The sequence below is a fragment of the Cajanus cajan genome, chromosome 1, assembly GCF_000230855.2.
Source record: "Cajanus cajan strain Asha chromosome 1, NIPB_CcT2T_4, whole genome shotgun sequence".
Classification (NCBI taxonomy): Eukaryota; Viridiplantae; Streptophyta; class Magnoliopsida; order Fabales; family Fabaceae; genus Cajanus; species Cajanus cajan.
This window is the reverse complement of record NC_138517.1, coordinates 34,569,810-34,597,663: the sequence shown is the minus strand read 5'-3', so window position 1 is coordinate 34,597,663 and position 27,854 is coordinate 34,569,810. Positions and strand designations below refer to the sequence as shown.

The following is a 27,854-nucleotide window of genomic DNA, read 5'->3' as shown; positions in this document are numbered from 1 at the left end:
GCAAATTGGTGACTGAATTTTGCAACGAATTTTAGAGATACATTTGCTTGGTGATGGAAATTTCTGTCACTAAAGTAGTCTCTAGTCCAGTTAGAATTTTGTGTAATTTTCATGGACCTGCAAAAAAGAACAACCAAGTTAGCCCCTCAAATGCTTGTCAATTAAAACACCTACCATGCAATGCAACCAATTTTTTCTGCATTCAAGGATAAAGACACAAATATAGGATTTTCATGCCCTATATTTTCTCACAATGAATACAAAATACATCTAATAACAACCGTCTCAATTTTTCAACAACAGGGTCACGCATAAAAGATCGTATACCTCTTTCATCATTTGTCGACTAAAATAATCATCATCTAAATACAATGAATTTTTTCCGAGATGAGGGACAAAGGCAAATATATAAGGCTTTCATTCCGTATATTTTTCACGATGAATTCAAAATGAATCTAATAACAACCATCTCAATTTTGTGACATCAGGATCGGGCGTAAAAAGATCATATACCTCTTTCATCATTTGTCGACTAAAATAATTATCATGTAAATACAACCAACTTTTATCGAGATGAGGGACAAAGGCAAACATATAGGGCTTTCATGCACTATATTTCCTCACGATGAATACAAAATGTATCTAATAATAATTGTCTCAATTTTTTGACATCAGGGTCAGACACAAAAAGATCGTATACCACTTCATCATTTTTTGACTATAATAACCATCATTTAAATACAACCAATTTATACCAAGATTACAGACAGAGGCAAATATATAGGGATTTCCTTCCCTACATTTTCTCACGATCAAATACAAAATGGATCTAACAACAACCGTCTCAATTTTTCGACATCAAGGTCAGACATAAAAAGATTATATGTCTCTTCATCATTTCTCGACTAAAATCATTATCATATAAATACAACCAATTTATACTGAGATGCGGGACAAAGACAAATATATTGGGCTTTCATTTCCTATAATTTCTCACGATCAATACAAAATACATCTAACAATAACTGTCTCAATTTTTTGACCTCAGGGTCAGGCGTAAGAAGATAGTATACCTTTTTCATTATTTGTCGACTAAAATAATAATCATGTAACACAACGAATTATTACCGAGATGAGGGACAAAGGCAAATATATGTCTTTCATTCCGTATATTTTTCACAATGAGTGCAAAATGTATCAAATAACAACCATCTCAATTTTTTGACATTAGGATCAGGCATAAAAAGATCATATACATCTTTCATCATTTGTCGACTAAAATAATAATGTAAAAACAAATAATTTTTATCGCGATAAGGAACAGAGACAAACATAAAGGGCTTTCATAACCTATATTCTCTCACAATGAATACAAAATACATCTAATAACAACCGTTTCAATTTTTTGACATCAGGGTTAGGTATAAAAAAATCGTATACCCCTTCATCATTTGTCGACCAAAATAATCATCATATAAACACAACCAATTTATACTGAGAGGAGGGACAGAGGCAAATATATCGGGCTTTCATGCCCTATATTTTCTAACGATCAATACAAAATGCATCTAATTACAACCGTCTCAATTTTTCGACATCAAGGTCCGGCATAAAAAGATCATATACTTGTTCATCATGTGTCGACTAAAATAATCATCATATAAATACAACAAATCTATACCGAGATGAGGGACAACAGCAAATATATAGGGCATTCATGCCCTATATTTTCTCACTATCAATACAAAATGCATCTACCAACAACTGTCAAAAAAATAGGGCTTTCATGCCTTATAGTTTCTCACGATGAATACAAAATGTATCTAATAACAACTATATCAATTTCTCGACATTAGGGTCAGGCATAATAGTATAGTATACCTCTTCATCATTTGTCGAATCAAACAATCATAATATAAATACAACCAATTTATACTGAGAGGAGGGACAGAGGCAAATATATAGGGCTTTCATGCCCTATATTCACTCACGATCAATACAAAATGCATCTAATTACAACCGTCTCAATTTTTTGACATTAGGGTCAGGCATAAAAAGATCATATACCTATTCATCATGTGTCGACTAAAATAATCATCATATAAATACAATAAATTTATACCGAGATGAGGGACAACATCAAATATATAGGGCATTCATGCCCTATATTTTCTCACGATCAATACAAAATGCATCTAACAACAACAATTGGAAATGTATCTAATAACAACAATCTCAATTTCTCAACATCAAGGTCAGGCATAATAGTATAGTATACCTCTTCATCATTTGTCGAAACAAATAATCATCATATAAATACAACCAATTTATACCAAGATGAGGGACAGTCAAATATATAGGGCTTTCATACCCTATATTTTCTCACGATCAATACAAAGTGCATCTAACAACAACCGTCTCAAATTTTCGACATCAGGATCGGGCATAAGAAGATAGTATACCTTTTTCATCATTTGTCGACAAAAATAATCAACATTTAAACACAACCTATTTTTACCGAGATGAGGGATAGAAAGACATATACAAGGCCTTCATGCCCTATATTTTCTGATGATGAATATAAAATACGTCTAATAACAACCGTTTCAATTTTTCGACATCAAGGTTAGGTATAAAAAATCGTATACCTCTTCATCATTTCTCGACTAAAATAATCATCATCTAAACACAACCAATTTATACGGAGAGGAGGGACAAAGGCAAATATATAGGGTTGTCATGCCCTATATTTTCTCACGATCAATACAAAATGCATCTAATTACAACCGTCTCAATTTTTTAACATCAGGGTCAGGCATAAAAAGATCATATACCTGTTCATCATGTGTCGACTAAAATAATCATCATATAATTACAACAAATTTATACCGAGATGAGGGACAACAACAAATATATAGGGCATTCATGCCCTATATTTTCTCACGATCAATACAAAATGCATCTAACAACAACCGTCGAAAAATAGGACTTTCATGCCCTATAGTTTCTCACAATGAATACAAAATGTATCTAATAACAACTATCTCAATTTCTCGACATCAAGGTCAGGCATAATAGTATAGTATACCTCTTCATCATTTGTCAAATCAAATAATCATCATATAAATACAACCAATTTATACCAAGATGAGGGACAGTCAAATATATAGAGCTTTGGTACCCTATATTTTCTCACGATCAATACAAAATGCATCTAACAACAACCGTATCAAATTTTCGATATCAGGGTCAGGCATAAAAATATCATATACCTGTTTATCATGTGTCGACTAAAATTATCACCATATATATACCACGAATTTATAGGAAGATGAGGGACAGCAACAAATATATTGGGCATTCATGCCCTATATTTTCTCACAATCAATACAAAATGCATCTAACAACAACTATTGAAAATGTATCTAATACCAACTATCTCAATTTCTCAATATCAAGGTCAGGCATAATAGTATAGTATACCTCTTCATCAGTTGTCGAATCAAATAATCATCATATAAATACAACTAATTTATACCAAGATGAGGGACAGTCAAATATATAGAGCTTTCGTACCCTATATTTTCTCACGATCAATACAAAATGCATCTAACAACAAACGTATCAAATTTTCGACATCAGGATCTGGCATAAGAAGATAGTATACCTTTTTCATCAATTGTCGAAAAAAATAATAAATATTTAAACACAATCAATTTTTACCGAGATGAGGGATAGAAACACATATACAAGGCCTTCATGCCCTATATTTTCTCATGATGAATATAAAATACGTCTAATAACAATTGTTTCAATTTTTCGAGATCAGGGTTAGGTATAAAAAAATCGTCTACCTCTTCATCATTTGTCGACTAAAATAATCATTATTTAAACACAATCAATTTTACTGAGAGGAGGGACAGCGGCAAATATATAGGGCTTTCATGCCCTGTATTTTCTCATGAACAAATACAAAATGCATCTAATTACAATCATCTCAATTTTTCGACATCAGAGTCAGGCATAAAAAGATCATATACATGTTCATCATGTGTCGACTAAACTAATCATTATATAAATACAACAAATTTATACCGAGATGAGGGACAACAGCAAATATATAGAGCATTCATGCCCTATATTTTCTCACGATCAATACAAAATGCATCTAACAAAAACCGTCGAAAAATATGGCTTTCATGCCCTATAGTTTCTCACGATGAATACAAAATGTATCTAATAACAACTATCTCAATTTCTCGATATCAGGGTCAGGCATAATAGTATAGTATACCTCTTCATCATTTGTCGCATAATCATAATATAAATACAACCAATTTATACTGAGAGGAGGGACAGAGGCAAATATATAGGACTTTCATGCCCTATATTCTCTCACGATCAATACAAAATGCATCTAATTACAACCGTCTCAATTTTTTGACATTACGGTCAGGCGTAAAAAGATCATATACCTGTTCATCTTGTGTCCACTAAAGTAATCATCATATAAATACAACAAATTTATACCGAGATGAGGGACAGTAGCAAATTTACAGGGCATTCATGCCCTATATTTTCTCACGATCAATACAAAATGCATCTAACAACAACCGTCGAAAATGTATCTAACAACAACTATCTCAATTTCTCGACATCAGGGTCAGGCATAATAGTATAGTATACCTCTTCATCATTTGTTGAATCAAATAATCATCATATAATTACAACCAATTTATACCAAGATGAGGGACAATCAAATATATAGAGCTTTGATACCCTATAATTTTTCACGATCAATACAAAATGCATCTAACAACAACCGTCGTAAATTTTCGACATCAGGATTAGGCATAAGAAGATAGTATACTTTTTTCATCATTTGTCGACAAAAATAATCAACATTTAAACACAACCAATTTTTACCGAGATAAGGGATAGAAACACATATACAAGGCCTTCATGCCCTCTATTTTCTCATGATAAATATAAAATATGTCCAATTTACAACCGTTTAAATATTTTTACATCAGGGTTATGTATAAAAAAATCGTATACCTCTTCATCATTTGTCAACTAAAATAATCATCATATAAACACAACCAATTTATACTGAGAGGAGGGACAGAGGAAAATATATAGGGCTTTCACGCCCTGTATTTTCACACGATCAATAAAAAATGCATCTAAATACAACCATCTCAATTTTTCGACATCAGAGTCAGGCATAAAAAGATCATATACCTGTTCCTCATGTGTCGACTAAACTAATCATCATATAAATACAACAAATTTATACCGAGATAGGGGACAACAGCAAATATATAGGGCATTCATGCCCTATATTTTCTCAGGATCAATACAAAATGCATCTAATAACAACCGTCAAAAAATAGGGCTTTCATGCCCTATAGTTTCTCCCGATGAATACAAAATGTACCTAATAACAACTATCTCAAATTCTCGACATCAAGGTCAGGCATAATAGTATAGTATACCTCTTCATCATTTGTCGAATCAAACAATCATAATATAAATACAACCAATTTATACTGAGAGGAGGGACAGAGGCAAATATATAGGGCTTTCATGCCCTATATTCTCTCTCGATCAATACAAAATGCATCTAATTACAACCGTCTCAATTTTTCGACATCCCGATCAAGCATAAAAAGATCTTATAACTGTTCATCATGTGTCGACTAAAGTGATCATCATATAAATACAACAAATTTATACCAAGATGAGGGACAACAGCAAATTTATAGGGCATTCATGCCCTATATTTTCTCACGATCAATACAAAATGCATCTAACAACAATTATCGAAAATGTATCTAATAACTATCTCAATTTCTCGACATCAGGGTCAGGTATAATAGTATAGTATAGCTCTTCATCATTTATCGAATCAAATAATCATCATATAGTTACAACCAATTTATACCAAGATGAGGGACAGTCAAATATCTATGGCATTGATACCCTATATTTTCTCACGATCAATACAAAATGCATCTAACAACAACCATCTCAAATTTTCGACATCAGGATTAGGCATAAGAAGATAGTATACCTTTTTCATCATTTGCTGACAAAAAAAATCAACATTTAAACACAACCAATTTTTACCAAGATGAGGGATAGAAACACATATACAAGGCCTTCATGCCCTATATTTTCTCATGATGAATATAAAATACATCTAATAACAACCGTTTCTGTTTTTCGAGATCTGGGTTAGGTATAAAAAAATCGTATACCTCTTCATCATTTCTTAACTAAAATAACTATTATATAAACACAACTAATTTATACTGAGAGGAGGGACAGAGGCAAATATATAATCCTTTCATGCCCGATATTTTCTCACGATCAATACAAAATGCATCTAATTACAACCATCTCAATTTTTCGATATCAAGGTCAGGCATAAAAAGATCATATACCTGTTCATCATGTGACGACTAAAATAATCATCATATAAATACAACAAATTTATACCGAGATGAGGGACAGCAGCAAATATAGAGGGAATTCATGCCCTATATTTTCTCACAATGAATACAAAATGTATCTAATAACAACTATCTCAATTTCTCGACATCAGGGTCAGGCATAATACTATAGTATACCTCTTCATCATTTGTCGAATCAAATAATCATAATATAAATACAACAAATTTATACTGAGAGGAGGGTCAGAGGCAATTATATTGGGCTTTCATGCCCTATATTCTCTCACGATCAATACAAAATGTATCTAATTACAACCGTCTCAATTTTTCGACATCAGGGTCAGGCATAAAAAGATTATATACCTGTTCATCATGTGTCGACTAAATTAATCACCATATAAATACAACAAATTTATACCGAGATGAGGGACTGCTGCAACTATATAACGCATTCATGCCCTATATTTTCTCAAGATCAATACAAAATGCATCTAACAACAACCGTCGAAAATGTATCTAATAACAACTATCTCAATTTCTCGACATCAGGTCAAGCATAATAGAATAGTATACCTCTTCATCATTTGTCGAATCAAATAATCATCATACAAATACAACCAATTTATACCAAGATGAGGGACAGTCAAATATATAGGGCTTTGATACCCTATATTTTCTCATAATCAATACAAAATGCATCTAAAAACAACCGTCTCAAATTTTTGACATCAGGATCAAGCATAACAAGATAGTATACATTTTTCATCATTTATCGACAAAACTAATCAACATTTAAACACAACCAATTTTTACCGAGATGAGGGATAGACACACATATACAAGGCCTTCATGCCCTATATTTTCTCATGATGAATATAAAATATGTCTAATAACAATTGTTTCAATTTTTCGAGATTAGGGTTAGGTATAAAAAAATCGTATACCTCTTCATCATTGGTCGACTAAAATAATCAATTAAACAATCAATTTTACTGAGAGAAAGGACAGAGGCAAATATATAGGGCTTTCATGACCTATATTTTCTCACGATCAATACAATATGCATCTAATTACAACCGTCTCAATTTTTTGACATCAGGGTTAGGCATAAAAAGATTATATACATGTTCATCATGTGTCGACTAAGATAATCATCATATAAATGCAACAAATTTATACCGAGATGAGGGACAGCAAAAAATATATAGGGCATTCATGCCCTATATTTTCTTACGATCAATACAAAATGCATCTAACAACAACCGTCGAAAAATAGGGCTTTCATGCCCTATAGTTTCTCACGATGAATACAAAATATAATAACTATCTCTATTTCTCGACATCAGGGTCAGGCATAATAGTATAGTATACCTCTTTATCATTTGTCGAATCAAATAATCATAATATAAATACAACCAATTTATACCGAGAGGAAGGACAGAGGCAAATATATAAGGCTTTCATGCCCGATATTCACTCACGATCAATACAAAATGTATCTAGTTACAACTATCTCAATTTTTCGACATCAGAGTCAGGCATAAAAAGATCATATACATGTTCATCATGTGTCTACTAAAATATTCACTATATAAATACGACTAATTTATACCGAGATGAGGGACAGCAGCAAATATATAGAGCATTCATGCCTTATATTTTCTCACGATCAATACAAAATGCATCTAACAACGAACGTCAAAAATGTATCTAATAACAACTAACTCAATTTTTCGACATCAAGGTCAGGAATAATAGTATAGTATACCACTTAATCATTTGTCGAATCAAATAATCATTATATAAATACACCCAATTTATAACAAGATGAGGGACAATCAAATATATAGGGCTTTGATACAATATATATTCTCATGATCTAACAACAACCGTCTCAAATTTTCGACAATAGGATCAAACATAAGAAGATAGTATACATTTTTCATCATTTGTCAACAAAAATAATCAACTTTTAAACACAACCAATTTTTACTGAGAAGAGGGATAGAAACACATATACAAGGCTTTCATGCCCTATATTTTCTCATGATGAATATAAAATACGTCTAATAACAACCGTTTCAATTTTTTCACATTAGGTTAGGTATAAAAAAATCGTATACCTCTTCATCATTTGTCGACTAAAATAATCATTATATAAACACAACCAATTTATACTGAGAGGAGGGACAGAGGCAAATATATAGGGCTTTCATGCCCTATATTTTCTCACGATCAATACAAAATGCTTCTAATTACAGCCGACTCAATTTTTTGACATCAGGGTCAGGCATAAAAATATCATATACCTGTTCATCATGTGTCCACTAAGATAATCATCATATAAATACAACAAATTTATACCTAGATGAGGGACAGTAGCAAATATGTAAGGCATTCATGCCCTATATTTTTGCACGATTAATACAACATGCATCTAACAACAATCGTTGAAAAATATAGATTTCATGTCCTATAGTTTCTCAAGATGAATACAAAATGTATCTAATAACAATTATCTCAATTTCTCAACATCAAGGTCAGGCACAATAATATAGTATACCTCTTCATCATTTGTCGAATCAAATAATTATAACATAAATACAACCAATTTATACTAATAGGAGGGACAGGGGCAAATATATAGGGCTTCCATGCCCTATATTCTCTCACGATCAATACAAAATACATCTAGTTACAACCGTCTCAATTTTTCGACATCAGGGTCAGGCATAAAAAGATCATATACTTGTTCATCATGTGTCGAATAAAATAATCACCATATAAATACAACAAATTTATACCGAGATGAGGGACAGCAACAAATATATAGGGCATTCATGCCCTATATTTTCTCACGATTAATACAAAATGCATCTAACAACAATTGTCGAAAATGTATCTAATAACAACTATCTCAATTTCTCGACATCAGGTCAGGCATAATAGTATAGTATACCTCTTCATCATTTGTCGAATCAAACAATCATCATATAAATACAACCAATTTATACCAAGATTAGGGACATTCAAATATATAGGGCTTTGATACCCTATATTTTCTCACGATCATTACAAAATACATCTAACAAAAACCGTCTCAATTTTTTGACATCAAGATCAAGCATAAGAAGATAATATACATTTTTCATCATTTGTCGACAAAAATAATCAACATTTCAACACAACCAATTTTTATCGAGATGAGGGATAGAAACACATATACAAGGCCTTCATGACCTATATTTTCTCATGATGAATATAAGATACATCTAATAACAACCGTTTTAATTTTTCGACATTAGGGTTAGGTATAAAAAAATCGTATACCTCTTCATCATTTGCCGACTAAAATAATCATCATATAAACACAATCAATTTATACTAAGAGGAGGGATAGAGGCAAATATATAGGGCTTTCATGCCCTATATTCTCTCACGATCAATATAAAATGCATCTAATTACAACTGTCTCAATTTTTCGACATCAAGGTCAGACATAAAAAGATCATATACCTGTTCATCATGTGTCGACTAAAATAATCATATAAATACAACAAATTTACACCGAGATGAGGAACAGCAGTAAATATATAGGGAATTCATGCCCTATATTTTCTCACGATCAATACAAAATGCATCTAACAACAACCGTCGAAAAATAGGGTTTTCATGTCCTATAATTTCTCACGATGAATACAAAATGTATCTAATAACAACTATCTCAATTTCTCGACATCAGGTCAGGCATAATAGTATAGTATACTTCTTCATCATTTGTCGAATCAAATAATCATATAAATACAACTAATGTATACCAAGATGAGGGACAGTCAAATATATAGGGCTTTGATACCCTATATTTTCTCACGATCAATACAAAATGCATCTAACAACAACCGTCTCAAACTTTCGACATCAGGATCAGGCATAAGAAGATAGTATACCTTTTTCATCATTTGTCGACAAAAATAATGAATATTTAAACTCAGCCAATTTTTACCGAGATGAGGGATAGAAACACATATACAAGGCCTTCATGCCCTACATTTTCTCATGATGAATATAAAATACGTCTAATAACAACCGTTTCAATTTTTCGACCTTAGGGTTAGGTATAAAAAAATCGTATACCTCTTCATCATTTGCCGACTAAAATAATCATCATATAAACACAACCAATTTATACTGAGAGGAGGGACAGAGGCAAATATATAGGGCTTTCATGCCCTATATTTTCTCATGATCAATACAAAATGCATCTAATTACAACCGTCTTAATTTTTCGACATCAGAATCAGACACAGAAAGATCATATACCTGTTCATCATGTGTCGACTAAAATAATCATCATATAAATACAACAAATTTATACCGAGATGAGGGACAGCAACAAATATATAGGGCATTCATGTCCTATATTTTTTCACGATCAATACAAAATGCATCTAACAACCGTAGAAAAATAGGGCTTTCATGCCCTATAGTTTCTCATGATGAATACAAAATGTATTTAATAACAACTAGCTCAATAGTATACCTCTTCATCATTTGTCGAATCAAATAATCATCATATAAATACAACAAATTTATACCGAGATGAGTGTTCCTACATGATAATTTTGCTAGACACTCAATAGTCTCCCATCATACTTTTACTAGTTCTAACAAAAATTAATAAATGAAATTACCAAAAAAAGTAAAAGTTTGAGTAGGCACTTGGAACCTCTCAAAATCATTACCAAGAGAAAGTCCTTTACAAGAAGAAATTAAAATAAAAATAAAATACAAAAAAATATAATGAACAAACTCATAAATGTAAGAGTGGTTTCTAATGTTTCACTCACCTCTTTGGTGTTTGATCTTTTCAAGCTCTCCATAAGATAGTCTCACCCAAGTGGCAAGTCCTGCTATGCTTTTATCAAAATTCCAAAATGCTACCTTCACTTGAAAATTTATCACCTAAATAACATTAGAAAAGTTTTAAAAAAACAATCAATAACTATAACTAAACTCTAATGTATCAGAACCATATGATATTCCAAATCCCATATAGGTTGTTCCTTAATTCCAACATACACAAATTCAATAAAATCATAAGTGAATAGCTATGTCTTCCAAGTTTTAGATTGAAATAAAAGATGCAATAATGTTTGTTGTACACAGCCTATTATTTATTCGCTAACAACAACAAAAAAATAGTTTATTATAGTAATAATACAAATCATAACAAAATACATACATCTTTAAAATATCCATAAAAAATGCTTATTTACAAACCTTAGAAGCTTATATTATTCTTAAATTACATATATCAAATTGAAATTATCTTCATCAAATCAACCTTCGAAAATTTCTTTTAATTTTTTTTCTCTTGAAAAACAAAGATAGAGAGAAAGAAAGAAAAACTTGTCAATTTATTTTAGTATTTTAAAACTTCCTTAAATAACAATTCCAAGCTATTATGGATTTTAGTTTAAAGTTACTTTATATTATGCTTAAGGGGACATGCTAGACATATAAAACTAACCATGAGCCTTCACCTAATAAATTAAGCTTTTGGGGGAATTGTTCCTTGCCAAATTCAAAAGGATAGACCAGGGTTTTAAATTGCGGACCGCATCTCGCATTGCGGCCGCAATATTGGGGTTGCGGCCTTGTCCGCAACGGCATCGGACCGCAATTGCGGTGAGACCGTAAATCACGGCTTTTTCCGTTACGTAACGGTGTTGCATCCGCAACACCTCCGTTTTGAATCCGCAAACGACAAGGTAGAACAGGAAATCGTTTTTAAAAAAGTTAACTTTTTTTGGGAATCTTTTCAGAGAACGCAACAGAGAACAGAGAAATTATTCACGAGATCGTTCAAACTTTAACTTAAAAGGTGAAAAACAAAGCATAGATTCATAGAACTTACACTTTCTTTCGGAACTCCCTTTGTATCTCTACCAAGAAGAGGAAGCTTGGTTGTTAATGGTAAGTTTTATGCCTCTTACGTACCCCTGTTTCTCTTTGTTGTTGTTCGTTGATAGCCTTGCCATTGTTGTTGGCTTGATTTTTGCTTGATTGTTGCTTGATTTTGGCTTCATTTTCGCTTGGTTTTTGCTTGAAATGCTTGATTTTTGCTTGAAATGTTGCGGTGAGGTTTGGGGGATTAACAGCAGCGGCGGCGCATTCCAAAAGAAAACCTAAATTTATTTTAATATCATTTTTTAATTTAGTGAGTTGGACAATGGGGACCCAAATTGAATGTTGGACACTTGGACTTGGACTCTATCAACGCTTTAGTGTTTAGGAATTAACTGAGCATGAAAAAAAGTAGAATGCACGTGGGCTAGCTTTGGGCTTCTATTTGTGGGCTTTAATTAAAATTTGAAATGGCCTTTAGTCATCAAATTAGAATGGACGTGGGCTAGCTTTGGGCTTGTGTTTGTGGCCTTTAATTAAAATTTTAAATGGCCATTAGTCATCAAATAATTTAGTTTTTTTTGTTAACTGAAGCTATTTAATTTCATTAAAAAGTATAATAACTGTAAACTAAGTACACATGCAGCTGTTTTATCACATGGATGAAAATCTTTCTTTTATTATTATTTAGCCAGTAAAATGCAAAAAAAAAATGCTTTTGTTAGTAAATGTTTTCACCCATGATAATCACCACCGAATATACAAATATTGTAATAGTAAATTAAAAAATATAATTATAATTATTATCTAATTTAAACAAAATGAAATTAGCATATCTTTAAAACTAAACTCAACTTATTTTATTTTTACACAAAATAATGTATTTTTGTTAGTCAATTAGTTTTAAGTTTTTTAAATTTGATAAAATAAAATATTTTTTTAATTTTTTAAAATAGAAGGGTATAATGGTTAAAAAATGCAAAGACCAAAGTAGTTACCGAAAAGGGTATCCCTTTTATATATTAGTATAGATGTGAATGATTATTAGAATATTTTGCAATATTTTTATATATAATATGCTTAGCCTAATTATATGTATATCAATATTAGGTTGTTTATATTTATTTTTATTATTATGTTAATTTATTAGTCATTGTTCTAAAGTTTGAAATATAATTTAATTATTGATTGATATTATATTTTCAAAATTTTATACAGATATAATACATAATGACATCAAATGAAGAATTTCCTATAGGAAGACTAGAAGGTGCTCCAAGCGACGATAATGGATGGCATTTTGGAGTACCTATAGCAGGAAATCGCAACAATGTCCAATGTAAACTTTGTCAAAAGATAATAAGGGGTGGCATTACAAGATTGAAGCAACACATAGCACATGATAAAGGTCAAGTAGCAAGTTGTCCAAGAGTCACGTCATTTGTTAGGGAGAATATGATGAAACTTCTCAAAGATAGAAAAGAAAAGAAAATTGACTTTAGAAAAAGAAAAGAAGAATTTGAATCTCGATTAAGAGAAGATGATGAAGAAGATAGTGACGAGGAGATGAGGATAGCTTCGCAACAAAGCATTAGATCACAACGTGAGTGGGAAGATAGACAACGATTCAAACAACAAACAGAGGGATCTAATAACATCTATGAATCAGGTGGAAGCTCTCGCATGAGTGTTAGTCAAACTTCAAGAAAAGAAGATGCTACTTTTGCTTTAAGGTCTACAAATGTGGATCTTGTGAGAAGTAAAAGTATGAAACAACCAAAAATAGGTGGGGGTCTTATGAAAACATTAAAGAAAAAGCTCGGAGAAGCGGTAAGCAAGTTTATAATTTATGAACGCTTACCTATGAATTTATCAAATTCTCCATGGTTGCATAATTTGATTATTGCAGCAGCTGAGGTAGGTCCATCAGTTAAATGCCCTACACCTTATGAAGTTTCTAATGTGTATTTAGAAGCTAAATATAAAAGCATGCAAGAATGGATAAGCAAGTTGAAAACTACATGAAAGGAAAACGGAGTAACAATAATGTGTGATGGTTGGACAGATAGTGTAAATCATACACATATTATGAATTTTCTAGTGTATTGTAGCAAGGGAACGATTTTCTTGAAATCTATTGATGCTTCTAATGTTGACAGTAGAAATACTGATTACTACTTTCAGTTATTGGATAAGGTTGTGGATGAAGTGGGAGAAGAATTTGTAATTCAAGTTGTTACAGATAATGAAAAAGCACTTAAAGCAGCTGGTCAAAAGTTAATGGAAAAGAGACAACATTTATATTGGACTGCATGTGCAGCACATTGTTTGGATCTTTGTTTGGAGGATATAGGAAAAAAAAAGAATGTGCAAAAGTTATTAAGTGATGCAAAAGTAGTAACAACTTTTATCTACAATCACACATGGATTGTAAATCTCATGAAAAAATACACCGGAGGTAGAGAAATTGTTCGTCCTGGTGTTACCCGATTTGCAACACAATTCTTACAACTTCAAGTAATTGTGCAACAAAAGCAAGGCTTGAGGAACATGTTCAACTCAGAAGAATTTAGACGATCTAAATTTGGAAGAGACAAAAATGGATTGACATTTGAAGCAAGACAAATTGTTATTGGCAATGATTTTTGGAGCAAGGCTAATGATATATTGAAGGTATTTAAGCCTTTAGTAAAAGTTTTAAGGCTAGTTGATGGTGATGAGAAACCAACAATGGATTTTATATATGAGGCAATTGATCGAGCAAAACAATCAATTCAAAAAAGTTCTCGTTATTATTCTCAATACCAAGAAATAATTGACAAGCGTTGGAGATTCATGCATTCTGATCTTCATTCTGCTGGTATGTCATTGTAATTTTACATTTATTATGTAAAGCAATACATTAATACATACAATTATAGATACATATGGATTAACTATTTATTTTTTAGGGTATTTTCTTAATCCACAATTTCAATATGGAGTTGAACATGGATCTGATGTGTATCGAGAGACATTTGAAGGAACCAAAAAGGTCATTATGAAATTGGAGAGAAACATGGATGATCAAATTAAAGCTTTAAACTCAGTTAGTAATAAATAATTATATTTTGTTTTTTAAAATTATTGTTATATAACTATGTATTGATATATTATACAATATAATGTTATATAGTTGGTATTGTTTAAAGACATGGGTGAAACATTTGCTACACCTCAAGCTCAAAAAGCTTGGTCTAGAATGAATCCAGGTAAATATAGTTTCTTCCTTTCTCAATAAATAAATGTATTTTTTATAAATAATAACTTTTTTTTGCTTGATCTCTTAAAAAGCTGAATGGTGGTTGATGTTTGGTTCATGCTCTCCTGAACTTCAACGTGTGGCTATTAAAGTTTTAAGTCAAACAACTTCAGCCACAAATTGTGAAAGAAACTGGAGTACGTTTAGCTATATTCATACAAAGACAAGGAATAGGCTTAAGTACAAAAAGTTGCAAAAACTTGTCTTTACACATTACAACATGAAATTGAAAATGAGGCATCAAATGAGAAAAAGTCAAGAAGAAATTGAATCAAGTTTCAATCCAATTAATCTTGATTATATATTTCGAGAAGATGATCCATTATCTGCATGGATAGAAGAAAGAGAAAATCCACTTTTAGATGGAGTTCAAAATTCAGAGTGGTTACCTCGAATTGATACAGATGATGAAGATGTGGAAGGTGGAGATAGTGATAATGATGGTGGTGACTTAAGCCCACCAAGTAATAATAGTGGTGATGATGGTGTTGATATTGAAGGTGAAGAAAATGATGGTGAGGATGATGAGGATGAACAAAGACAAAATGATCCATATCAAGAGACTCCATATAATAGGCATGACACAAATCTGGTAATTGATTTCACTACTTCTATGCCAGGTATGATTCCTCCTGATCGTTCATTTTCAAGTGATAATAGAAGAGACAATTCACAAGTTAGAAGAGGAAAAAATAAACAAAATGTGTCATGTCAAGATTCTTCATCTTCTCATATTGAACAAAGTTTTAGTGAATTCAATATTGATGATTCTTCAGAAAGTAGTCAAGGGTACTATCCACCATTAGTTTATCAACATCCTTATTTTAATGCATACAATCAATATGGAAGTGACCAAGTTCCCTCATACCACCAACCATCAATGAATTATAATGATCTTTATTATCAACAACAAAGTGGTGGATTTTTTGATTATGTTTTTGGACAAGGAGCCACACAAGGAGATAGCCAAAGCGAGAGTGGAGGCTATGATCATCCTCGTCACTCTACTATGTGGTAATAAGTATCATGTGAGTTATGAATTTATTATATTTATAATTTTTCACTTGTGAAAAAAAGTTCATGCTTTTTATAGTTTTACAATATTAATAAAAATTTCATATTTTTTCCTTGTAGTGAAATGCATCTCTGAAGGGTGACATTGCTTCTCAGATAATTGATGACAATGATTGTGGCCAATCATATTACTTTATGTCAAGCCATGTCCTTTTTTCTTTCTTGTCTATTTAAAACTTGTTTAAATGTGTGTACCTTTAAGTTTTTTATTTGTGTCAATGAGACAATTTGCTTGAGATATTATGACAAATATTATGTAAGAATTAATCTAACCACTATTGTGTTTCTCTTACTTTTAAATTAATTTTAAAATAAATTAAATTATTCATTAAAATAATAGAATGTTTTAAAAAAAGGAATAAAAATGTATAAATTTTTAAAAATAAAACATATCAATAATTACAATTTTTTTATATTTAGTGCAAATAATTAATAATTTCACACCGCATTCCGCATCGCAATACTCGCAATACCCGCAATCGCAGTAACTGCAACCGCGACCGCAACCACAATTTAAAACCATGGGATAGACACATGATCCTTCCTTTATGTCCAATTCTGCTATTGTTTTGGTCATGTCTGGATTCAATTCGTGTGCTCATCATAGTAGTTTAGGGAAAATTTTGGTTCAAAAATGTCACCATTACTTAGTTAATCAATTTGAATCATGCTACTCAATTAACTGTCATTGTGAATAGGAACTCAATCAACCCTGGTTAGCAAGTATAATGAATGTAGCAAAGAAAAGAGAAATACAGTAGCCACAGCTATTAAACCTCAAACGTAAATCACTATGGCCAGATTAAACCTGTTAAAACATTACATGTCCACACATCAATTAATTAGTAACTGAATGGTTCATTAAGGGTCTTGTGTTGTCAGAATCACTACATGCTTATGTCTCTGCATGTGCACATGTGATGGACTGTATAAACAATTTATGGGAAATTAGATTTCAACCTTGTTAACAGTGTGGTATGACCTAGGAAATGTTCCCAATAGATAACTTGGCACCCAATATCAATATTGGCATACCATAACATTTCCTTTCCCCTTGATATGACCATACCCTCTAGAAAGAGAAGAAATGAGAGAAAAATCATTACCTCAAATCTACTAAGGGATAAGTTGAATGAGATCATCATACATAAATGACTGTCCTGCCTAGCATATTTTATCCGAAAGGGCTGCGTTGAGAAACTGTTGTCTGTGCTATCAATCCTCCAAATTCCATATATACTGCTCGGACCCAGATCATGAGCTGGCAAATCAGAATTTTCTACCATATCAGTTATTATTGGTTCAGCATATACAACACAGTTTCTACAAAAATTTTCATATGAAGAAATATGTAGATGCACAGAGAAACATAAAAGTGTAGACTTTAGGTTCAAGAATAAAAAACCAAATACCGCAATCTCATGACTGGCCAAGAAATGTCCTTGACAAACATGTCCATATTTATGGTGCCATTAGTTAGAAATTAAATAGGATTAATAGGTCACTGAAGAAGGTAAACAAAGTTCCAATCCAAGCATCAATTTTTCCCTATAGTTAAACACTATTAGGCATTACAAACAAAACAATACCACTTCACAAAAAAAATGATACTTTACAAACATATTAGAAACCAATCTTTTCAGCACAGCATATTATTCATATGACAGAAGAACCCACCACCAAGAAATTGTAACCACCACAAATAAAGACCGGTAAATATGTAAAACATCTAAAACACACTGATATTAGTCCACGAGTATGTTTGGGCCAGCTTTAATTTTAACTTAACTTCTACTTATAAGTAAAAGTTGGACCACAAACTTATTAATAAATCCCCTTAAAAAAAGTAGCATAACTTTTATGAACAAATAAAAAGTAGCTTATAGAAAAGCTAGTACATGTAGCTTATATGGAACTTTCATGGAGCTTTGTTTAAAATATCCACTTTTCGAATCCTCACATAGTACTTTTTAGGGAGTTGCTCCTTGCTATATTTTTTTCCCTTTGATTTTATTTTTCACTTTACACTGCACTTGCTTAGTTGAATTCACTGGGAGAATCTGAAAATGGTCACTCACATCCTGCTCTCCATCACCATGAGTCAGGTAAGGTTTTTTATCCTAGTCTTTGCTCTTTCCCTGTATCCTAGTCTCTGCTCTATCCCATTATAACATATTACATAAGGTAGGCATAGCTCTATCCATTATAAAATAGTAAAATAAATGTACGAAAATAACATCCATAGGGTAACAATCACCCTAAATAAAAGCCCATATGTTCACATTCCTTAAAAATACTATCTAACAACAATATAGAATAACTTAAACATTTTATCATCTGTAAACAATATTTAAATTTCTTCAATTAATATTATATGTATTATATGCAAACTAGCGAGACGAGACACTTTGTGTCTCTATATATATGACATAAACATACTTGTTTATAAACTATAAGTAACAATTTATTTAACTTAGATTGTGAGACAGTTATAATTTTATGCATAAAAAAAATGTTATTTTTTTTGCACTAGTAGTTCCATTAAGGTGAAAAACCACATTGTATCATGTGTGTAGTGGAGGTTGGTAAATGGTTGGGAGAAGTTGTGGAGTAATTTATTCACAAATTTCTCTCAACATATTCTACCCCTTATTCCTCCTTTGGCTTTCATACACTTGCAGCCTAGTAAGCCAACTCCTCTTCCAAGCATAATATAATATGTGTGTGTGTGTGTAACAATGATTGACCACTGTGAAACAGGATAACACTCAAAAGTCAAAAAAAATTTCAGCCACAACCTTAAACCTTATACCTTCAACCATACATCCATCATCATTGACTTAGCTTGTCAAATACATGCTTCAACAAATATACATTTCTTGCAATCATTTTTGGATTTCTATTCGCAGCCATAGGCTATTTCAACTTCATACTATATATTTTTATGACCATTCTTTTCACATCACAAGTTTCAGAAATGGTGAAACAATATAATTATAATAGAAGTTTTAAGCATAAATAGACTACAAGATTTAAATTAACTCATGGTTGGATTAACCTTACCCTTCATGCGTTCCATCTCATCTCCCTTCATAGCTCTCTCAATTATTGTTTGGTTCAAATTTTTGGGGGACCGAATTCCTATCCTTTAAAAAGCAAACAATGCATCAAGCAAGTAAAAGTTCCAAGTTCAATTCTCATCCTAAAAAGAGCAAGGAGTGTAAAATTAAACACACATAAAAGACAAGAAGAAGAAGCTAGCAGATGGCTATTAATATCTAAAAAATAATATTGATAAAAAAAAATTAAGAAGGAAATCTGGTAATGAATGGCATTAGAAACAGATCTGGCTTAACTCACTCCCAAACATCCAACTCAAGGGAAGATGGTTGACAAATTGCAATAAGGAGTAGTCTAGCCATATTTAACAAACACATCTTACACCTAGAACTACACATCTAGTATATGCTATTTGTAGGAGTGAACATTTTCAAGTGGTCCAATACTAGCTTGAGGGAAGAGGATTGTCCAAGTCTTGAAAGGAATGTTCTAGCTATATTCTTAGCTTGAGTGGGACATCTTAATTCAGAGAGAATAGGCAAAGAAATCCGAGTAAGTACATGCATGTGCGATTCTCCATTGAAATTAAAAAAAAAAAAAAAAAAAATTTACACAAAATTCATATATTTGATTTCAAGTTGATAAATTGATTTTGAGTTGAAGGAACTTTAAGTAGCTTTTGATTTCGATAAAAATATTATACTAAATTTTCCTACTAACTTCCTTTTAAATAAAGGGTCAAAAAATAAATCACATTCCTTTAAATTTAATTTTGAATAAAATCAATTTTGCAAAGACTTGCTATTACATTTTACCAAGAGAACAAACTCTTTTTATCAAGTCCTAACTCTTGAAGAAGCATATCAACACAAGGTATTTGAACAACCAGCCAAGCCTGGTAGTTTTAAGAATTTTGTACAATACAAACCTAATTTTATACAATAGAAATTTGTCTCAACTCAAGATAGAACTCCAAGCTCTCTAGCAGAAAATCTATAGAATGGAAAGAGCAAGGAAAATTGAAAACAGACTTGAGGAAAACATTTCTAAACAGAGTTAAGACATTATATGGCATAGCAAACAACTTCAAAACAAAAAATGAGTGAAAATTGAAAACATACATGAGGATAACATTTCTAAACAGAGCTAAGACACACTATATGGCATAGCAAACAACTTCAAAACAGAAAATGGGTTTACTTTTACCATCATTTATTTTTATAGAGGCACATATTAACTGTTTTTCTTGTGACCCTTTCTTGCAACCAGTTAACTGATTTCCTTTACATTTTTCTCTGCTTCAATTTATAGCTAGCTAACTAGTTAACTACTTAAAAAAAAATCCTTATAGGGCCTAAATAATGACGGTTAGATCACGTGACTACTTGGGTGACTATCCCCTGTGAAATAATGTTCTACATATTGTGTTTGATCTTTCATTCTTGTGCGCTCCCTGTTTCTCTCTCACAAATATGTTCCTTAAAAGGCATAAACATAATTTTTCCACTCTTCCAAAATATTGCAAACAAGGCTTTCATTTATGCGTCACCCTCTCAAGTTGTATGCTGAAGAACTATTTAGCTAATACTTTAACCATGGAAAAAATAATATTACAAATTTTATAAAGCACCTAATCATCTGTGTGACAAAACAACTTTCTAAGAAAAAAGAATGTATGGTAGAACTCTCAGGCTCAAACAATAAAATAATTTTTTTAAAATAATGAAACTAATAAAAAACTTGGAACTTATTCTTCAGCAAGAGAAGTTAAAAAAATGCTCTGAAGGCTAAAGCTGTAGAACTGAAAAAAAAAATTGAAAAACCTTGCCTCAGCTCTGCCATTTTGAGTTAAGACATTTAAAGGCACACATCGAATAATAAATACAAAAACTATGTTCATATCTTATGAGACAAATGGATTGAGTCCGAGGAAAACAAACCATGCAAACAACACCGTACTAGGGAAAAAATTGGAAAATAATGTCACACCTATAGACAATCAAAAAGAAAGGTAAAGAACCGAAAAATAGAAATTTAAAAAAAAAAAAATATATATATATATATATATATGTATGTATATATATATATCTTGAAACAAGAACATGGAATCAACCAAAATATTAAATGTGGAAAATATCCAAAAAAGGAACAACATTCACTTTCAATTTCCTCCACAAAGACATCTTCCTATATTCATTTTGATTTACTTAAACTTTCTCAATATACCGGCTTTAAAAATGAAATTAAAAATTTGAATTATAAAAACTAAATTAAAATCTTTGTTAGTTCTCAATAATACAGAGGGCAGAAAAAAATTCACAGAGCAATGAATAGAAATACTGATGGTTGAGCTGTAGGTAGCAAAATCAGCCAATAATTTATTTGGTAATATCCAACAGAATTCAGAAAATCACAAATCAAACAAACATACAGACACATATACAACTCTAAACTTTTTACATACATAAGAAAGGTAAAATACATATATGTACTATAAAAGAAACATTACATAAGCCGAGAAATTATTAATAAATTATATCAAAGCTAAAAAAGACAATAAGAAAGAAAGCCAAAGAACCGAAAATTAACAAAGATGATATGAAAATATGGAATTGGTAAAATTAAGCAGAGAATCAAATTCATGAATCAGAGTTAAACTAAAGAACAAGTGAGAGATAAACATGCAATCATTTCAAAGCCAAAAGAAACAATCAAAAAGAGAGTCAAAGTACCGAAAAATTTTAAAAAGATCATGAAACGAGAACACGGATTTGACGCACGAAATTAATCAAAGAAATAAAAATGTGAAACAGAGTGAAAGATAAACATGCAAGAAAATAATGTTAGAAGAAAGAAAAAGCGAAGACCTCAGCAGGGAACCCGTTCATGCAAAGCATAACCCATGGCCGCGAAACCCTAAAATCAGACATGACCAAGTAATGCGAAGGAAATGAAAATTTTTAAGGGGAAAAAGTGTGCAGTGTCTGGCAATTTGGCTGTGGCAGTTTAGGAAAAATCTAACCTACGCTACCATTTTAATGAAGAGTAAATGTGGAACATTTCTTATTAATATTTTTTATATTTTAAGTAGATAATATTTGTTAATTATTTGTTAATTCTTTTCTCTTTTAATTTTTTTTGTGGATAATATATTTTTTCTATATCTTCAACTAATTTAGGGATGTTATGTAATGTATAATATTTTAGCTCCTGATTTCACTAGATTTTTATTAGTCAGTTTAATTCATATTTTATTATATATAAAATAGTTGTTATTAAAAATAAAAATATTAATAAATGATTGACATTTAAGATAATTACTTAAAATCTAAATTAATTATAAAACTATTTTTAAAATGATAAATGATAAATATAATTATAATGAAATTAAAATTGAAATTGAAAGTGTTTATTATTTTTTAAAAATTAAATTTTAAGGATTAAATGAGACAAAATTAAATTTTATCATATTAATTTTAAAACAAGATAAATTTTTAAGATTTATAAGGATAAAATTAACGTTTAGGTGCCTATTTATAAAAAAAAATAACATTTAGGATAAATGAATACTTCTTTTTCCTAATTTCATTATTTTTAGTTGTAATTTTTCTTGGCTAATATTTTTTAATATTTTCTTTATATTATTAATTTTATCCAATTTTTTTCTATTTTATTATAGGTAAAATATGAAATTTTATTTATAATTTCTAGTATTGTTATTTTTTTTTTAATCAATTTTTTCATAGTTAGATCAAGTCTTTCATTCATATTTTCAATTTTTTCTGTAAATGCCATTAGTATATTTTTTTTTACCTGTACTTTAGGTTTCTGATTAATTTTTCTTTATTTTTTTTATTAGTTTACAAGAGAATGTATTAAAACTCTTCCATCTTTGAAATAACAACTTCCTAATTAATATATGTCCAATAATTTTCATGCACTTTTAATTTTCACTCTTTTTTAAAATATAAAGATAAAGATATTAATGTATAAAAAATAAACATATTCTATATCTTTATAAATTTTTTATACAAATATTTTAGTATGTTAATTCCTTTAAATTTTTTCATAAATCTAATTTGTTATTAATTAGTTAAACCTTTGAATATAATTCATTCGCTTAATTTTTTAACTTATTCATTCATTCGTTGGAAAAGTTATATTATTTTCTATTTGAATCCAAATTTACTTAGTAATTATTGTAAGTGACACAAACTTGACAACTAACACCAAAAAAAAAAATACATTATTTAGTGGGAGAAAATTTTTTGCTACATCCAAAAAAAATAAGAAACTTATTAAAAAAAAATTACAACAGAATAATACTAACTAAAACATGGCAATTAAATAGTAGAGAAATCAATTTGATAATACTATTTTTGTCATTTTTATTCCCTTAAACTTTTTTAATTTCAATAGTGTAAATTAGTTTTTCAATTTTATTATTTGTTTATTATTTTTTAATTCATTTTGGTGGATAAAGGAAAAAATTGGATTAAAATGTTATAATAATTAATAATAATTATTATAGTTTTACAATAGTATAAAATAAATTGTTACTAAATATAAATTAAAAAATAAATGTATAAATAAAAAAAATCAAAGCAAAAAATCAATATATATAAAAATAATGAAAATAATTAGATTAAAATATTTTCATAATTATTAATGAAAATTAATTATCAATTTCATCTTAAATTTATTAGTTTTAATAATATATTTTTTTATTTAAGTGGATAGTATTTGTTAATTTTTTTTAATTATTTTCTTTCTTTTGTTGTTTTCGGTGGATAATATATTTTTTCTATATCTTCAAATAATTTAGGTATGTTAAGTAATGGATAATATTTTATCTGCTAATTTCATTAAATTTTTATTATATCAGTTTTAATTCATATTTTTAAGATATATAAAATATTTGTAATAAAAAAAATATGTTAATAAATTATTGACATTTAAAATAAATAATTAAACTCTAAATTGATAAAAAATAAATAAATAAATAAAAACTATTAATAAAATGAATTTATTGATAGAACTGTTAGGTTTTAAGCATAAGAAATGCCCAAGATTAGCATGGTAGAAACATTACGAGATTAGCATAGAGGCAATACATCTTCAGCATTCTAGAAAGCAGAAGAAAAAAAAAAAAAAAAACTAAGAAAATTAAAACAAATCAGATGGGTACTGCAATTGAGTATGATTTATAAATAATTTTAACAAAAAATTATGTATGCTCCATTCCCCTTAATGATACTACGTTCAAGTTAAATTTAGAGATGGCAAGAAAATCATTATGGAATTTGGCACGTACCTAGGACAACTAAAATAGTGTAATCTTGTGAGACATCTTGTGGGATCTCAAGCCTTTTTCACTTCAAGCCAACAGCTGCTACAACCAATAGGAAATATGCATTTGTGAAACGAACAAAAAAGTAGGAACATTGTCAAAAATAATTAACAATTATTTATAGTATAATAGTAAACTGAAACATTATTTAGCGAAAGTGAACCTACTTATAAACAACACATAACTATTAACAAAGATTGTCTTTAAAGAAGAGGGCATTTTTGCTAGTTTATAATTATCATGTGTGCAACATCTCGTGAAGATAACAAGCTAACCCTACATAGCCCTCTACTCTTTAGCTTTGGCTTTGGAGCAATTAGTGGAATAGATAATCATGCATCATATTTTCTGTTAAAGATTGGAAAGTATTCCTCATGCTTACTGCTAAGCTATTTTCTAAAAGGCAGATTATAAGAATAACATGCAATTGGCAAGCCTAGGACAAATTGTTGAGGTTAAGTTTTCCAAGAAAGTATAAGATTACAAAATGTGTTTTAATCTTTACTAAGGACTATTAGATTCAGTTGATTAACAGACACTCAACCAAATTTTTTGTTTTTGACTGGAATTCTAGGAGTTATTTAAAAAATTAATATCCATCTAAACCCTAAATGAAAAAAAAAATGAAACTGAAAAATCATTTGGCATTTAAGAGAAAAATAATTGCAACCATTATCTATTTGTTCTGTACAAAAAAGCTAAAAGAAAAAAATATTAGTCAAAATTCAAAAGTAATATCTAATAAAAGAATCGAACAAAACATAAAATCAAAGTCAAATAATTTACCGTCAGAGTCAGAACCTGAATCAAGATCATAAACTATATCCAAATATGAAGATCCAATAGAAACCCACCATTAATTTCATCTTCAACAACAACATCATCCCTAGGCTGCTCCTCCTTCCCTGCTTTCCAATTCACACAATAAAATGTTAATGCCTTTTTGGTATTAAAAAAAAAAAAAAAATCAAAAGTAGCCCATATAGAAGACCATGGAACAATCACTACAGAATACAAAGAAGAGGAAAATGAGGATTTTGTAGACAAGACTACAAAAAAATTTAAGCAGAAACTTCTTATCACTTCATTAGGAATTAAACTAAGGATAAGGACAATTACAATTAATAGTCCAACACATCAAGCAGAAAGAAACCTAGTACAATTTACACCACCAGATCAATCACATTTTCAATGTTTTACTTCACTTATATCCTCTTGACATTTACTCCCGTCATACAATTTTTATTAACCAGGCAAGCGTGAAGACAACACGCAATACAAGTATTTGCTTTCGAAATTCAGATATGGAAACACCCTGTCAAATGAACGCTAGTGTAACCAAATGTAATATCAAGGTCCTTTTGATAAGAGGAGAAGCTAACTTAAGGCTTATTTGGATAATCTTCTCCAAAAACATTTCTAGGAGATAAAAAAAATAGGAAGATAAAATGAAATAAATTTTTCCAAAAGCTATAATTAGCTAATGTATAAACTAATTTGTATAAGTTTTCTTTTATTCACTTCACCAAAATCTTATTTTTAATTTATGTATAAGGTTGATTTTAACTTATAATAAAGTTTATTTCAATTTTACTTCCTAATTGTTTTTTCTTTATAAGTGATTATGGAGAAGTTTACTCAAGCGTACCCTTAAAGGCTTAAACTTGTTCCAATAAAAGAAACTCAAGCCTAGACAATTAGTCAACCGCCCCGTGCAAAGTGCAACACAATTATGTCCACAAAATGCCTCTAACTTAATCTACAACACATCCTATCATTTATTCGAGCATTACAATCCACAGAATAAATACACTCAAAAGGATAAAGCATATGACTAGTCAAACAATAGTAAATCAAGATAAGGCTGAAGCCAAACTTTAGACCTTCCCTGAACAAAATCTATGCCAATGTTATTGGCTTTTGTCACACACGAAACCAGAATTAACAACACAACCAAACCATGCCAATAGCCAAACATCAAATCACAAATTCACAATCACTTACGGTACTAAATCAAATCAAAAATTAAAAAAAAAAAAAAAAAAAAAAAAAAAAAAAAAAAGTTGTTATTACCATGCTTCCCCATCGATCCTTGGCGTCAACTTTGGCACCTTTACGGAGCAAAAACTCAACGACCTACATGAAGAACAGTGCGATAATCAATATCCCTGAAATTGACACTAACACCAGACTCCAACACCTTGTGAATACCATCCACATCGCCTTTGAACCACAACTCTCTATTGCTTCAACAACACACTAAACCGTTAACATAGCGCCCCAGTCTTCTTAATGGTTCATGAAAAGGCCTGCGTCCAAATCAGAGAGTAAAGAAAATAAAGAAGTACCGAAATTGTGAAAAAGAAAGTAAAAGAGAAAATCGGAAAGATTACGACTACCAGAAACTATGGGATTGGAAAGGCCTCAACGAGAAGAAGCTCCATCGATCCATGTTAACTTTGGTTAGGGTTTCGGAGAGTCAAGAGAGACAAGGTGAATACGGTGTTCTCCCTCACTCTCTTTGTTTCTCTCTTGAAGAGGGGATGGATTGCGGCAATTTCTTCCCTCAATTTTTCTTTTGAATATCTGGTTGTCTCATGTTTACAAGAGAGTTTAAATGTGTTCTAGTGTTTAGATTATATAATACAACCTATCAAATCATATTACTCTTTTTTAAGGAACTTTAAAGATTTTTTTACTGAAA

At 30.4% G+C, this 27,854-nt stretch overlaps 1 protein-coding gene across 22 annotated transcripts; it reads right to left on the bottom strand.

Annotated features, from left to right (window-relative positions):
* Nucleotides 1-27,780, bottom strand: LOC109804320 (uncharacterized). Of its 22 annotated transcripts, none has more exons than XR_014427803.1 (7): nucleotides 27,550-27,780; nucleotides 27,362-27,459; nucleotides 27,224-27,286; nucleotides 25,937-26,055; nucleotides 25,115-25,192; nucleotides 19,804-19,881; nucleotides 17,429-18,001 (listed from the first exon to the last, which is right to left on the bottom strand). XR_014427803.1 is itself a non-coding variant. In XM_020366138.3 (5 exons), the coding sequence occupies exons 2-5, from the start codon at nucleotides 19,832-19,834 to the stop codon at nucleotides 110-112; spliced, it is 309 nt and encodes a 102-aa protein (XP_020221727.2). In that variant the 5' UTR covers nucleotides 19,835-19,942; nucleotides 22,668-23,100; the 3' UTR covers nucleotides 1-109. The 22 variants fall into 22 exon arrangements, 1 of the variants encoding a protein (XP_020221727.2); XR_014427802.1 differs by having other exon boundaries at nucleotides 25,115-25,189; XR_014427799.1 differs by having other exon boundaries at nucleotides 19,804-19,886; nucleotides 27,550-27,779.
* Between the last annotated feature and the right edge of the window lie 74 nt (nucleotides 27,781-27,854).

Coding starts and splice junctions, on each gene's coding strand:
- LOC109804320 (XM_020366138.3), bottom strand. CDS start 19,834: ATGAAGGGAGATGAGATGGAACGCATGAAGG. Junction 18,002..19,803: donor TGAGATGGAACGCATGAAGG/GTAAGGTTAATC, acceptor CTGATTTGCCAG/CTCATGATCTGGGTCCGAGC. Junction 11,421..17,846: donor TATCCCTTAGTAGATTTGAG/GTAATGATTTTT, acceptor AATGTTATTTAG/GTGATAAATTTTCAAGTGAA.